This window comes from Wasmannia auropunctata, unplaced genomic scaffold (assembly GCF_000956235.1).
Source record: "Wasmannia auropunctata unplaced genomic scaffold, wasmannia.A_1.0 LD336060.1, whole genome shotgun sequence".
Taxonomy (NCBI): Eukaryota; Metazoa; Arthropoda; class Insecta; order Hymenoptera; family Formicidae; genus Wasmannia; species Wasmannia auropunctata.
The window spans coordinates 1,134,263-1,149,018 of NW_012026830.1; the positions used below are offsets into that span (position 1 = coordinate 1,134,263).

General features: G+C 40.6%; 2 protein-coding genes across 10 annotated transcripts in view; one reads left to right on the forward strand and one right to left on the reverse strand.

Moving 5' to 3' along the window:
• Positions 1-9,664, forward strand: part of LOC105450533 (S-adenosylmethionine synthase) — a 12,698-nt gene extending 3,034 nt beyond the window's left edge. Inside the window, exons 1-10 of one of the 7 annotated variants that reach the window (XM_011690430.1) lie at positions 267-436; positions 537-683; positions 3,091-3,168; positions 3,693-3,815; positions 4,355-4,467; positions 6,365-6,508; positions 6,896-7,114; positions 7,279-7,461; positions 7,623-7,756; positions 7,847-9,664. In XM_011690430.1, coding sequence (XP_011688732.1) covers positions 545-683; positions 3,091-3,168; positions 3,693-3,815; positions 4,355-4,467; positions 6,365-6,508; positions 6,896-7,114; positions 7,279-7,461; positions 7,623-7,756; positions 7,847-7,952 — 1,239 coding nt within the window. In that variant the 5' untranslated portion in view covers positions 267-436; positions 537-544 and the 3' untranslated portion in view covers positions 7,953-9,664. Of the gene's footprint in view, positions 1-266; positions 437-536; positions 684-775; positions 1,767-3,090; positions 3,169-3,692; positions 3,816-4,354; positions 4,468-5,282; positions 5,396-6,364; positions 6,509-6,895; positions 7,115-7,278; positions 7,462-7,622; positions 7,757-7,846 lie in introns of those variants that run through there. The other 6 variants (XM_011690429.1, XM_011690433.1, XM_011690434.1 and 3 more) reach the window with 6 other exon arrangements.
• Positions 1-14,504, reverse strand: part of LOC105450532 (zinc finger and SCAN domain-containing protein 12-like) — a 14,950-nt gene extending 446 nt beyond the window's left edge. The window contains exons 1-5 of one of the 3 annotated variants that reach the window (XR_974467.1): positions 14,051-14,504; positions 12,691-13,015; positions 12,049-12,315; positions 11,785-11,967; positions 11,158-11,594 (exon numbers count right to left, since the gene is read on the reverse strand). Coding sequence is in view for 2 of the 3 variants with exons in the window: in XM_011690426.1 (XP_011688728.1) it covers positions 11,224-11,594; positions 11,785-11,967; positions 12,049-12,315; positions 12,691-13,015; positions 14,051-14,215 (1,311 nt within the window). In the remaining variant the exon portion in view is untranslated. Of the gene's footprint in view, positions 1-10,347; positions 11,595-11,784; positions 11,968-12,048; positions 12,316-12,690; positions 13,016-13,325; positions 13,458-14,050 lie in introns of those variants that run through there. The other 2 variants (XM_011690426.1, XM_011690427.1) reach the window with 2 other exon arrangements.
• Between the last annotated feature and the right edge of the window lie 252 nt (positions 14,505-14,756).

Genomic DNA, 14,756 nt, shown 5'->3' on the forward strand with positions numbered 1-14,756 from the left:
AAAGGAGTCGCGGCATTCGATTCTCATGCGAATAGGTCGCAAAAAGGGCTTCGGTTTTGCTCCTCCCGAATTTTTCTCTCGGCGGGAAGCCCTGCCGCTTCTCGCCATTCTCGCCGACACGGCGTGCGACCTGGCACACCGTGCACATTGCTGCCTGGCATGCCGCCGCCATGTGCTCGCGCCGCGCCGATCGCAGCGCGCGATCGGCGCGAACCGCGGCTCGGTCTCGGACGAACGCCGGTTCGCGTTGGCCGAGTGTCCGAATTGAGCGCTCGGAACGAGGCTCGGACGGGCATGGTTGACGCTGCGCCCTGGCCTGTTGGCGGCGCCTCCTCGCCGCGATTTCCGCGTCTGATTTTAGACGGGGAGACCGTTGCTCCGAAATACACGTAGCGAGAGGATGGCGCTTAGTTGTTGGAAGGTGATTCGGAAGCAGGTTCGATTGTTTCATTAGACTTTCTCTTTGCAGCTGAACTTCTGTATCCATTATTCCTATTGTTCTCTTCGTTGAGCCTGATTACTTGTTTCATCTTCAGTGTGAGAAATGTGTGAGAACGGAACGCTGTCACGTGAAGCGGACGCAAGATCTCTGCTGCCCTTCCTAAGCGAGCTTGAGGCGACTGAAAAGCAGTCTGTGTTCTGCAGATTATTTTCTCGAACGTTCATTGAAGTATTGATGCTGAGTTATGTATAACATTGTTTTTGTATAATATTATATTAGCATGAATTAGCATTAACATACATTAATCGAGATTAATCATTCTCTGTGTTGTAGACAGGGTCGTGAGAAAAGAAAGAGAGCTAATCGCTAGATTTGCTAGATCAGGACTGGAGGACAGATGCAAATCGTTCCACGAATTTCCTTCGTCATTACTTCCTTGTCGCTTCATTATTACGACTCCGTTGTATCGAACTGTATTTCTGCGAATCCAGCCATGCACGAGCAATCGTCATGCGCAAAAAAAAAAAATTCGCCATCTTCTAGTCTCTAGAGAGTTTCTAGATGATTCTATTCGCGACGTAGATGGCGCGACCGGTCTCCCCATTCGACACCGCTCGAATGTTTGTTGATGTTTCTTCCATCGGGATCAATTAACTTCAACCGATAAATCGTTCGTTTCGATTAAAATTCTAGGTACATAAACATTTGTAAGATAAAACTCAATTGTTAGACATCGCAATTCTCAGGAAGAGAGAGAGGGGGAGAAAGAGAGAGAGACGACACTACGGTTAAATCAAGACTGAAACAGGCTCTGGAAATCCCTTTTCTGCTCCTTTATGTTTTTTTTTTTTTTTAAACATTCCATAGTCGGAATTTTTCAGAATGGGCTTTAAAGCCCGCGAAAGACGGGCGCTTAAAGTCGCGACACTCGGTCTTAATAAATGATCATAATGAAAATTTTGTTATTTTTTGATTCACATTACAAAAGACGTGAATGTGAAAAAATAACGTGTCAGCGAAGCTACGTTGTGATGTCTGTTTGTAGTACTACATACAATATCGGAGCATAGGTGAAATTATTTAGTTGTTTTCAATTTCTCGCTGATACCTATTTAAATTATTAATTACATAAAACATTCATCACATATAAACGCAAGCACAATACTTTTAAAGTACCCCAGATGAGGAAATCACACAATATTCATCAAATACCCATTTTTTATCTAATAATTTCTAGCTATAGATATACTAATACATCCTAATCTCGGCGATAACAATTGCCAATAACTGGCAAACGCAGCATTTGATGATATCGTATTTCAAGGTTTGTGGAATATAAATGAATATTAAACAAGATAAGATATTATAATTATAATATCTTGTATATGTAATCTTTATTATATATTATATATGTATTGATATATATATATATATATATAAAATATATGTAATAAAGAGAAATTGTTATCTCGAAAACAGTTCGTGTCAAGTGCTGTTCTTATTTTACGAATATTTTTTTTCTTTTCGTTCTTTTTCGGACGCTTTCTTTCTATCCCTTTTCTCTCTTCTTTCAACAGAAATTTCTAAATGACCGCAATTGATCACAGAAGATTTGTGACTAATCGCCAAACTAGTAATCTGCGTTCGCGTCCTTTCTTTATCACATCTACTTTTATTTTCCTTCTTTGAAACACTTATTTTTTAACGTCTTTTCAATTTAATGATTTATCATCGAACCGTATCCATACGATTCGGCGATATCTACGTTAGTCATCTTGGTATATGATGTCAGAAATGGGGAAATCACACACAAATGACTTACAACTGACTATAAAAAGATAGTTAACGAAATCGCTTTAGCTTGATAAAGTAATCTCGACGCAAAAAGACAAATTGGTATTTGAAAACGATACATAGTATTACAATTCTGTCAAGCTGATAACGGAATTGTAACGTTCCAATATATCTTTGCTTGCCGAACTCTCTTCCAGTTTTATTTTAAAAAAAAGTCTATCTGAAAATTTATGTTGTAATTATTCATGTAAATGTTTCTCTTTTTTTGAAAGTTAATCTAAGATAGTTGTCGTAAAAATTTACTGATATTTAAAAAAAATTGCACTGCTGTTCCTTTGTTCCTTTGTTTTTCAAATCTTGTAATTAATTTTAAAGACTTTAACATAATCGTAATTCCTGTTTTTTTTAAGCACGTTTTTATTTAAAAAATAAATTATTTTTTTTAAATTTGTTCGTATGTTACTAATTACCTCTACGGTTAACGACTTGTTTTTCCTCTCTACATCACGGCTCTAATTATATCAAAGATAAAGAAAGAAAGTTCACACGAGTCACGTGAGCAATTTGGGTGAGCTAATCTTAGATTAGCGATTCGCTATTTTTCTTAGATTATGTTATAATACGGACTAAAAATAAACTGAAATACAGAATAAAAATTATTATTCCTTTATATAATACATCTAATTTTCTCTAATTTTTGTTTACATTTTTGTATAATATATATACATATATATATAGTCCTTCTTAAGATTTTAATTATATTTTATTTCATGCTTAGACACTCTTCTAATTTTTTTATTTAATAATTTACTTGTATCAATATATTTATATATGTTTTTTATGTTGTTTTTCAGATAAAATGTGTGATCAAATAAGCGACGCCATTTTGGATGCACACCTGAAACAAGATCCCGACGCTAAAGTAGCATGCGGTAAGTTTCGCCAAGACAGTGCCGATTTCTTCAAGCACTTGAACATGTATTATGGTATCTATTTATAAATTAGTTTGCTCGGCCGTGAACTAGTTTTAGGCCGGAACTTCTGCATCCATTGCAATTCACAATATATTGATGAAATCATACGACATCTTTGTTTTGAAAGAAGATCTTGATCAAAGATCTAAGAAAAAGAAGTTCATGGATGATTATTCGATGATGTATTTCACGTATTTGCTACGCTTGAGTGCTATGATGATCAAAACCTAAACTGAGAATAATCCATCAAAATAATTTTTTTACGATACTTTAATAATTCAAAAAATTAATGTATAATTAGAAAGAAAAGAAAATTTTTCTAAATATATTATAGCTGCCACAACACTTTATATAACAATTTTTTAAATGTAATCACTATTCTGTATTATATACTTATATAATTTTCTCATAATGTACATTCATCATATACTATTTATGCAAGAAGCTATATTTTAATTATTGAACTTTTTTACTTACTATAGAAACCGTAACAAAGACTGGGATGATACTACTGTGCGGGGAGATTACATCAAAGGCTGTAGTGGATTATCAGAAGATCGTTCGAGACACAGTGAAACACATCGGCTACGACGACTCTTCAAAAGGTACAGCAACTTGGCCGAGACGACACTCGCATTATATCTTATTTTTTAATGATGCACGTCTGTCACTTTCCTCGATTGTCTCTGACACTTTGTTGGATGTTAATTGTATGTTTGCGCGCGCGAGAAAAAAAAATTCAAAATCTTTACACTCCCGGCGAAACGACAAGTCATTACTCATGTAACACATGCATGCTCTGTGGCTGAATAGATAGCCAGCTCCCTCGTCCTCATAAAATCCGCCTCATACGGTTCTCCCTCATCGAATCGTTATACGACAACACGATCGAACCACGGCACAAAAGATTCCAGCATCAAACATCATTTGTGATTTGTATTTTTTTTTACTGTATTTTTTTATACTATAATATTAACGTTAAGTGCATACATTTTGAGATGTTTTACGTGGATGACTCCATGACTCGATCGATCGGATAATCGGTATTCTGCTCATTACCTTTTCGGAAAGAAAGGATCATACAAAAAAAAAGATCATACAAAGAGATGAGTAAAGACTGTGTAACGTAAGCATATCGTGGCAGGATTCGATTGGCGTACGTTGAACCTTTTGGTGGCGATCGAACAACAATCCCCAAATATCGCGGATGGTGTCCATACGGACAGGCAAGAGACGGACGTGGGTGCAGGTGACCAGGTACATAACCCATTCTCAGCCCGTGCCACAGAACAGCCAAAAAAAAAAATAATAATTTAATGTCAACGATCTCTACCCCCTGCGAACGTTGCTTCTTGCTGTCCCTCCCCCCTTCCCACCGCCCTCCACGAAACTTTATCAAACGACGTTTATCAAATCTGTTTTGCTATTCTGTGTGTCACAAGCGTGTGTTACATCTTGCGTGTGTCTCTGCGTGCGTGTATACGCGCAGGTGAGAATGCAAGCACCTGTGCGAGTATCCAAGCGCCATCGTTGTAAGATAATAACGTATAACGTATTTCTTGGAAAAATAAATTCCCTCGCAAAACACCGCGCCGATCGTGCAGGAAATTTCTAATTTGGCGGAGATATCTCGGGGGGAGGGGGGTGGATTTACGAAGCACTGGAATGTGATTCCAACAAAGTGCCGATATTAGTTATCATGTTTATAGAAAGTGAGGCTCCGTGTACTATGTTCGGACACACGCATACATGTGGAAATTCATTTTATTACGTATAAACAATGTATTCGTTGTCTAATCTATAAAGAAAGCTGTAACCATAAATATAATGTACCAGACAGAAGAATTTCAAAGAATCGATATCTCGCCGATATTTTGAGAAGTGTTCGAACTCGTACATGCAGCCGTCAGTATTAGTTTTTAATCAAGCCAGAATTACCTATTAGCGTCAGTGCGGTCTGATAATGCGGGCCCGATGCGGACCGAAGGGGCGGAATCACGTGTGGAGGAGGAGCGCCGACGCGTGAAACAGCAGTGAATATCCTTGTCTCACCACGCTGATGATTTCTGCAGGTTTTGACTACAAGCTGTGCAACGTTCTGTTGGCGCTCGACGCTCAGTCTCCAAATATCGCGGCAGGCGTTCACGAAAACCGTAGCGACGAGGAAGTGGGAGCAGGAGATCAGGTCAATTAGCATTGCCATCGTTGAATTTATTCTTTCTTCTCTTTGTCTTTTGTTTTCTTCTCTTTTTTTTTTTTACCTCCCACGCTGCACATCTTATCAGTAGCTGTACAAGTAACATTTGTCACTACTTTTTTACTTCACTTTGTACGCCCACTAGCCTTTTTCTTTATTTCTTCGCTGTAGAGGTGGAAGTGGTATGTGACATATTAAGTGTCCTTCACACATATCTGCTGCATATTCATATCACGGTAGTTTGAATGCGCTACTGCAAGGACCACTTACTCTTTTGTTAATTCTGTAGCGGGATCTGGCATACAGGAAGTGCGGAATTGAATGAATGTGTAGGAGATAGAGTGCAAGAAAGTTTATGTATTTGGAAGCTTGTGTTTCACACTGCTGTAGCTCAATAACATCTGTAGAATAATTTGGTATGTTAGTGTATATTATATTTATCCTAACCCGTAGTTCGAAATGTAATTCATTGTTGAGTAATTGACACCAAATAAGACTGGTCACTGACTAAAATCCATAATCGAATTTATTAAGTAGCGTTATTTAATTAAACTAGTTGGTTGTGTAATTAATGTTGTAAATAGGGGTTGTAAATTAGGTTTTTTTTTATTATTAATGAATACCTGTATCCTTTCTATCATATTCATATATTCTGTTCTGTGTGGCACCCTTTATTGCATATTAGTTTTACTGCTTCATATTCTTCACAGTTTCTGTATACTATCACATGTATACTGTGCAATAATTTACTTTTTACAAAAGCTTTTCTATTTTTAATTAAGCTTTCTTTTATTTCCTTCAAGAACACGTTTTTTTTTATATTCTAACGACACGTAATTTCAAATCACACACACACACATGTATATGTTATTTGAAATTATGTACACAAGATTTGTTTGGTGCGTGAAGCTTACCTCTCATAAATTTTAGTTGGAATAACTGAAATTCTTCCATTAGGGTCTAATGTTCGGGTACGCAACTGATGAAACTGATGAATGTATGCCACTGACGGTCGTACTGGCGCATAAATTGAATCAGAAAATCGCCGAGCTAAGACGAAGCGGCGAACTGTGGTGGGCTCGTCCAGATTCAAAAACACAGGTTCGTGTTCCATACATTAGTATATACTTTTCGTTTATCTGTGCAAAGTGCAGAGTTTAAGTTCGATAAGTTAAAGCAAGGCGGAAGAGTGGTCGATATCGGGATTTAAGAAATTTGTAGGTCGGAATATTCGTCTGGAAATCGAAAGATTCCCAATCTAATCGTTCCCGACTTACTTTTCACGCTCAAAGATCTAGAGAAAGAAGTTCACGGACATGGATGATTATTCGATGATGTATTTCATGTATTTGCTACTCTTGATCGCCATGATGTTAAAAACTTAAACTGAGAATAATCCGTCAAATATAATTTTTTTTGCAATACTTTAACAATTCAAAAAAATTAATGTATAATTAACACGTGTATGTAATTTTGTGTATGCGATAGGTAACCTGTGAATACATCATGGACCATGGAGCCTGCGTACCTATAAGAGTCCATACTGTTGTGGTGTCACTGCAACATAGCGAAAAAATCGGTCTAGATGAGTTACGTAAGGCGGTCATGGAGAAAGTCATCAAAGAAGTGATCCCAGCGAGATATCTGGACGAAAGAACAGTCTTCCACGTTAATCCTTGCGGGCTTTTTATTATTGGTGGGCCACAGGTACACTAAAGCCTCAAAACTATTGCTTAGTCCTCTCTATTGCTAAGTATTGACATAATTAAGAAATTGATACGTGACATAATTAGTGCAAATGCTAATCGACCTTGAGGAAAAATATGCATTGTATTTGGTGATTCTGATGTGAGTCTTATTGAAAATTCCAGAGCGACGCTGGTCTCACCGGACGGAAGATCATTGTAGATACGTACGGTGGTTGGGGGGCGCATGGTGGTGGCGCGTTTTCCGGTAAAGATTTTACGAAGGTGGACAGATCGGCTGCGTATGCTGCAAGATGGGTCGCCAAGTCCTTGGTGAAAGCTGGTCTTTGCAGACGCTGTCTCGTACAGGTAAAATTTACTAGGCACCTAGATATTCTTGTTGAAATAAACGAAGCAATTTTCGAGAAGTGCTTTCTATATCTATAGAAATAACGTTTTGTATAATGTGAAATTCCATATCTTCGTATTGTAAACAAAATTGTAAAAAAATTTGCGCTTGTTTGTGTTAGGTCTCATATGCCATTGGAGTGGCGGAACCATTGTCCATCACAGTTTTCGATTATGGCACATCCACGCGCTCCCAAAACGAGCTCTTAGACATAGTGAACAAGAATTTCGATTTGCGACCCGGCAAGATCGTCAAGTATGTATAATTTACTATTAATATGAGCCAGACGTAAGAGAAGGTAAATAAATTGAAAGTATGGTAAAAAAAAAATTATTTGTTTTACAGGGAGTTGAACCTTCGCAATCCTATTTATCAACAAACCAGCACGTACGGTCACTTCGGACGGGACGGCTTCACATGGGAGCAACCGAAAAAGCTGATTCTCGATTGATGAGAGGATGAATTTTAAATTGGTCTCGGCGTTTCTCGGTTTTAGATATTCGATAGAACATCTGTTTCTCTTTCTCTAATTCTATCTCCTTCTCTATCTTCCTCTCTCAGAGAAGTAACTGTGTTATTTCAAATTAAAAAGGAAAAAAAAGGGAATTTCGTCCGCGATGTACTTCGATCTCTGTGCCGCAGCAGCCATCACCGGAGGCTACCGATTTCTTACGCCAATACTTAGCAATAGAGGGGACTAGGTATGGGCAGTTCTCTTTCTAGTTCTTTTTTGCCGTGGAATACCGCATTATATATGTGACGACAGGCATAGTACAAATCTCGTTCATGGTCCGACAAACGGACGTGGACAATCATTTCTTCCTTAATTCTTCGGTTTCTCGCGTGGTGGAATCAATACGGCACACTGAATATATAGATAAAATGGACGCGATTACGCAAGGGAAAAAAAAAGGAGCGAACCGAGCCTATGTTATGGAGCGCATTGTAAGTTTCCAGGTTCAGGTTCTTGAAAGCTACTTTCTTAAACTGACGTGAGTTAACTCACTAACAGCAGTCTGGTAACAGTCGATCCTTTTTCGCTGATACACACTGATGCTTTTTACTTGCAAACGAGTAAGAAGAAGAGAAACTTGTAGCGGATCAAATTTTCATCTGGAAAAAAAAGAATGTATAAACAGGCGCTATATCGATACGTGTTTCCAGATTCCGGGAATTGTAACTGCAGTCTCATAGATTTTTAGCTGTATTCGTAGTCACTTGCACGTACACGAAAGTTCGATGCTCTGACTTGATCTCAATTGGTACTCATTTTTACAGATGTAAATTAACTTTAAATAAAGATAGAAGTGAGCTAATTTTTAATAAGAATGCACGAATATACAGAATACACACGCATCGCAGATTTATCGTTAATAAATTTGTATTTTATTTCACTGATGACGCTATCCCGATTACCGATTGATCTTTCGTGTACGTATCTTCACTAGGAATTATTAATCGTTGAGGAAGGCAAAGAAGTTGTGTAAATTGATGACAGTGTGTCCTTGACATATGTGTAGCAAAGAAGGAAATGACGTTTGTGCGTGATGAACGCATTCGCGTCACGTTCATGAGTTTCACGAAAGACAGTTGCAAACATAATATATCCGATCGAATGCATTATATCGATTAGATCATCGTGTTAAATATCTTAAAGAATATTTAAAAAAAAAAGAAATGTCATGAGATTAGTCTTAACAGCTTCGTTATGTGGAATTAGATTTCATTGTTTTATAGTATAAACGCGCGTAATACTCGTAACACTATTGCAGACGTGTTTTAATCGCTCCATAAAGAATACGGTCATTTCCCCCTTTGCTATTGTTTTAACTAAATAGAACAATTGCAACAGATATATTAGATGAAGGAAGCGAAAATTGAGAAATCTAATCCCGGTAGAGATCCAGCACAGACCGTGTGACGGAGCTCGAAAATGTTGTAGAATTTTTCATTGTTCTTTGGTACAGACGAATTTTGTCCGACCTCGTCGGATTTCAATGAAAAAAAAAAAAATAGAGCAAAAGTTGTAAAAAAAATTAGTCACCTTCTGGCAGAATTGACGTGTGCGACTTGCGACGTAAACCATATCGGCAATATGTAATAGTGCACAGGATCGTAAAAAAAAAGACACATAAAAATAAAACGGATTTTTTAATAAAAGCATTCTTTGTCGTTTTGTGTACCGCACCATTACATGAGCAAGCATAATCCTCTCGATCTTCCTTGGCGTTTTACGCGACACACAATTCGCACTCTTTAACGGACCAATATTGCATTTCTGTGGAAACGTTTCCCCGGACAAGTGACATGAGCTCTGTCGCACAAGATGCTGCGACTGGCTGTAATAGTTCGCGAATGTAGCGAGCAATTTTTTATATGCATTTGCACGATCGAACACTTCAGTATTCGACGACATAAACAGAGATGTGTATAACATGTAGAATATAATTCCTGTAGAATAATTCCTAAACCGAATAGCCCTCGTATTCCGCCTTGTCGCGCCGTTTTTTGTTATATTATTAGCAATACTCGTTCACAGTGTAAAGTACCATAGGTGCGCGCGTACATCCAGTAGATTTAAATAAAACGTACACACACGATACATTCGTCAGTACGCGACTTATTCCCATGTACATAGGGTTTTGCAATATTTCTTTCCTTTTGTATATCGCGAGCAACATCCTTGTTTCAAAATATCTCTCCTCCTCACGCTATTTAAGCAGGATTTTAATATATAAATGGCTATATATATATATATATATATATAGCATGAAATTTGCATTTAGGAAACCACACAATTATAAGGATAATAAAATAGCATGTATGTGTACATGAACGAACATAACTCCATTAATACCGCTTTATATTTAGAACTATATACATCAATTTATCAATTTATGAATAGTTATCATAAATCTACATTGCAAAGAGTACATGATACATAATCCATATATTTCGAATATAAAAATTATATATAAGAATATAATCATTGCTGCCTTTAATGGGAAAGCTAAATTATAATGGATTCAATGTTGGTTGTTATTATTCTACATTCAGCTATGTGACATTTTTAATACGTCGCAAATGCTTAAATCAAATTGCACTTAGTAAAAGTTGCAATCAATTACACGCTACAATTCAATCATCATACAAAGAAAAAGAAACTTTTATCAATAAAAAAAAAATGTTCGGAATCTAAGAGTAATGTTAAGTTTATTTCAATCACTCTTGTATAAGTTACGATGAAGCAATCGCGAGATACTGAACATTCATTTATACATATTGATTTTTATGTATCACATTTAAGTACAACTTTTGCGTTTTCAAAATTTTATTAAAAACTCTAAACTTTAAATATATTTTTTATTTTTACATTTACTTACAATTTTGCATTTTTAATTTAATCTCGTACAAACGTACGAGTGCATTGTTTGGAAAAATTCCAGTTATACAATTTAATATTTATACAAGGGTGACTAAAATAAATATGTTTAATGTTCCTTAACATTAAATAGATACATGTAAGGACACAACTAATTATAAGCCCAATGAAATAACCATATGTGAACTCTTCGAAAACCTAGATTGAAGATTTTTCTCATTAATATCGACAATATTCACTGCATTCTAGCTCCGACGTAGACGTTCGAAAGGACTTCTCTCTCTCTCTCTCTCTCGTACCAGACATCTCAGGAAAATCACAACAAACTGAGCAAGGCTGCTCAATTTGCTATGATTTTCTTGGGCGCATGGATACGACTGTGTCTCAGCAGCGAGCTCTTATCCGTAAAGGTCTTCTCGCACTCGACGCACTTGTACGTTCTACCGGTGTGCGTAACCAAGTGCCTGCTGAGACCTGACGCGTGGCAGAACGCCTTCGGACAGAGTTGACAATGATGCAGCTGAATATCGTTCGGATTTAATTTCTGATGCCGGCGCATGTGAACCTTAAGCGCCTCTCGCTGCGTGAAGCTCTTCTCGCAGTGCTGACACTGGAACGGTTTTTGGCCGGAGTGTGTCATCAAGTGACGGAACAAGATTTCCTTCTGCGCGAAAGCACGGTGGCAGATGTTGCAACCGAACGGTTTCTCGCCTGTAAGTACAGACAGAGAGATAACATTATTTGTGTTATACATTTCTTTAATAAGTTCTTTAATAATTTCTTTAATAGTTAAGTTTTTTTTTGTAGTTGTTTGTAATTCAGTAGCAATAATGGTAAAAATCTGTTCGAAGGAAAACTAAGATTTTTCCACAATCGTGAAGTTTAGTTAGAAAATACGAACCTGTATGTGTGCGCTCGTGTCTCACTAACGCGGATCTCGTCGGGAACCACTTTTCGCACGCCTGACACGTGAATCCCCTCTGCGTGGAATGCACCGACTGATGGCTCTTCAGCATTATTCTCCGGGTGAACGCCTTCGGGCACTTGTCGCACTTGAACACCTTCAGCTCCGGGTTGGCGTCGACTGCAATGCACATTTGTCACTTGTAATTTCTAACTGCTTACTCTTTTTCTTTTGTTGCGACGGTGTATTCATCCCTCTCACCTATCGTGTCACCCATGGGCTGTAACTTCAACGAATCTGGCTGATCGGCACTGTTGCTGGTGACCTCCATCATGTAAACGTTCTTGTGATCGACGTTCGCTCTCTGTATCTCTTCCCCCTCGTCGTCGGACTCCTGCTCCTGCTTGATACGCGTCGTCCTTATCGTGCATCGTGCCTTCGCCGTTCGCTCCTCCGCAGGTACCAGCGTGATGTTCTCCGGATCCTCCGAGATGCTCTCCTCCATCTCTGGATTTTCGGAATTCATTCCTGCGTAAAACAACGACGGTACATATGTACGAACCAATTATGTATTTGTAGAAATTTCTTCATGTTATTTCTCCAGAGCTCCGAAGCTCAAGAAAGATCTAGATTTAATTCCCAAATTTGTCACCCCACACATATAACATTAGAAATTTCGAATAGAAAAATATTTCACTCCGATAGAAATATAAAGTGCGAAACGTGAATTTAATTCCAAGTTATCTGGAGATAAATAAATAAGCAATACTGAAGAACAGAAGCTAATAACAGTTTAAATTTAGACTTTTGAAGTGGAGAGTGAAAAAAAATTACAATTGTTTGGAAACCGGCCCATCCAGGGGTACTGTGATGCAACAAAACAAACTTGTAGGAAACACACACCCAGAATATAGCCACCGACGAGTTCCTCCTCCGTCACCTCGATGGGATCACCATCCGTCTGACTTTCACCCTTGGTCGAAACTAGATCGGCTAGCAGCTGCTTAACCTGCTTGGACTTCCCCGTGCTGGACTCCTTGGACTCGTCCCTACCGCTATCCTGGCTCTCGCCCTCTTCGTCCTGCCCAGTCAACTGCTGTATCAACTTCATATGCTTTCTCAGCTTGGCGTCCGCGGCCTGGCATTTTTTCCTGAACTGATAGGACTTCTCCAACTGATACTTGCAGGGATGACATATCATATTGGGCAGGCCATCCTGCTCGAAAACCTGAAATATCGATACCAAAGTTAATCGACTTCATATTAAAACTATAATAAATAGAGCTTAATTGATACCAAAAAATATACACTTCATCATCATTTATATAAAATACAGATTTCTCACACTCTACTAGTGGCACAATAAGCGCGACGGTACAAGTAACGGCTAATAAAGAAGGCCTCTTTAAAATTACAAAAATCGTCAAGTAATCAAAACTGTATTGACCCTTCCCTAACGCAAGTCGAATATGTTTCAGATCGAAACGCGAAAATCCGACCGGCGTCGTCTGCAGTTTGCGTCATCATCGAAAACGTACGAGTTACCGCTCGAAGAGGACGGACGGACGGCCGGACGCCGGCGGTGTCTGCGAGATCACGGCGATTTCCCGAAGGAGAGCTCGATTACATCGGGACGCTACACGTCCGACGTGTACGCTTAAACATTACAGATCTCTATAAATCCGTAGGGTAAACGGAGAGCCGCCTCCCGCGCGCGCGCGCGGTTCTAGGTCCCTGTAATGAGGCGGCGGCGGCGGCGCCTTTTACGCGCGCCCGGCTATACCTGTCGCACGACGAGAGACGAAGCGGGCAGCTCGTCGATAACTCGGTAAGGCCGGTAGTTGCAAACCCTCGCGCAACACGACGACGCGCGACGTCGATCCGCCGTACGGCGTCATTCGCGCGCGCACGCGTACACACGTATGTACACACACGAGCGCGCGGGCTCGCACACCTTCTCGCTCCTGTGTACGTGTACACGCGCGTATGTGTGTGTGTACGTGCGCGCCACATCGAAGGACACGGCACGATGGTGAGGAAGGGGGAGGAGAGGAGGGGGGGGAGATAATGCGAGAGGACGCCGTGCGCGGTGCGCAGAGAGATAAACTAGATTCCTATTTTTCGATGGGCTGATTATTATCACCCGCTGCGAATCGATTCGCCGCCGACGACGATGATGAGAATTGAGACGCGAGAGGTTCGAGTTGAGCGGATTCGCGGCGCTCCTTCACCTTTTCCCTCCTCCTTCCGGGCTCAAACCCACCTCGATGTTGACGCAGGAGAGTATCCGCAGCGGCATCGGCACGGTCTCGTCGTCGTAGATCGGCACCATCTCCTCCTCCTTCGCCAGGCACAGCCGGCACAGCTCGTTCATGTGGATGATCACGTTGCTCGGGCTGTCGCCCTTTTTCCTGCTGTACGTTTTCATCGTGCGCCCTTTCCGGCCGTGGGTCGGTTGCCCGCTCTCTCTCGCCCGCGCTTCTCCCGCCTCCTGCTCCGCGAGATCTATCTGTTCGACTCCGGGCACCCTCGTCCCCCCTTTTTGTCCCACCGAATTTCTCACCGCCGCTCTCTGTCCGCCCCTACCTGTCGAGAATTACGCACGGGCGAGCGCGCGGCCGCGGTGCAGGGAACCGTCGTAAAACGCGACGGAGTTTTCCGTGGGAAGTTCGCTAATCGCTCGAACAACAGGAGCTCGGTCACTCACAACGGAATCTATAATGGCGGTCGTCCTCAATGGCGGGCGCGCATCGGCGCTCGCAGCGCCGCGCCGCGGCCCCGGTTGAGCGCGAGGAAACGCTGCGTCCGCGCGCGCGAGAGAGCGAGAGGGACGCCGCGTACGGCGCTGCCAGCGGGCGCGAGCGAGAGGGGAAGCGGCAAGCCGGGAGGCACTGGAAGCCGGAATGGCGCGCCGCGGAGCGCGGCGTGCCGGCTGCCGCGCGGTCGGGGCGAGAGACGGCCGGCGTCGA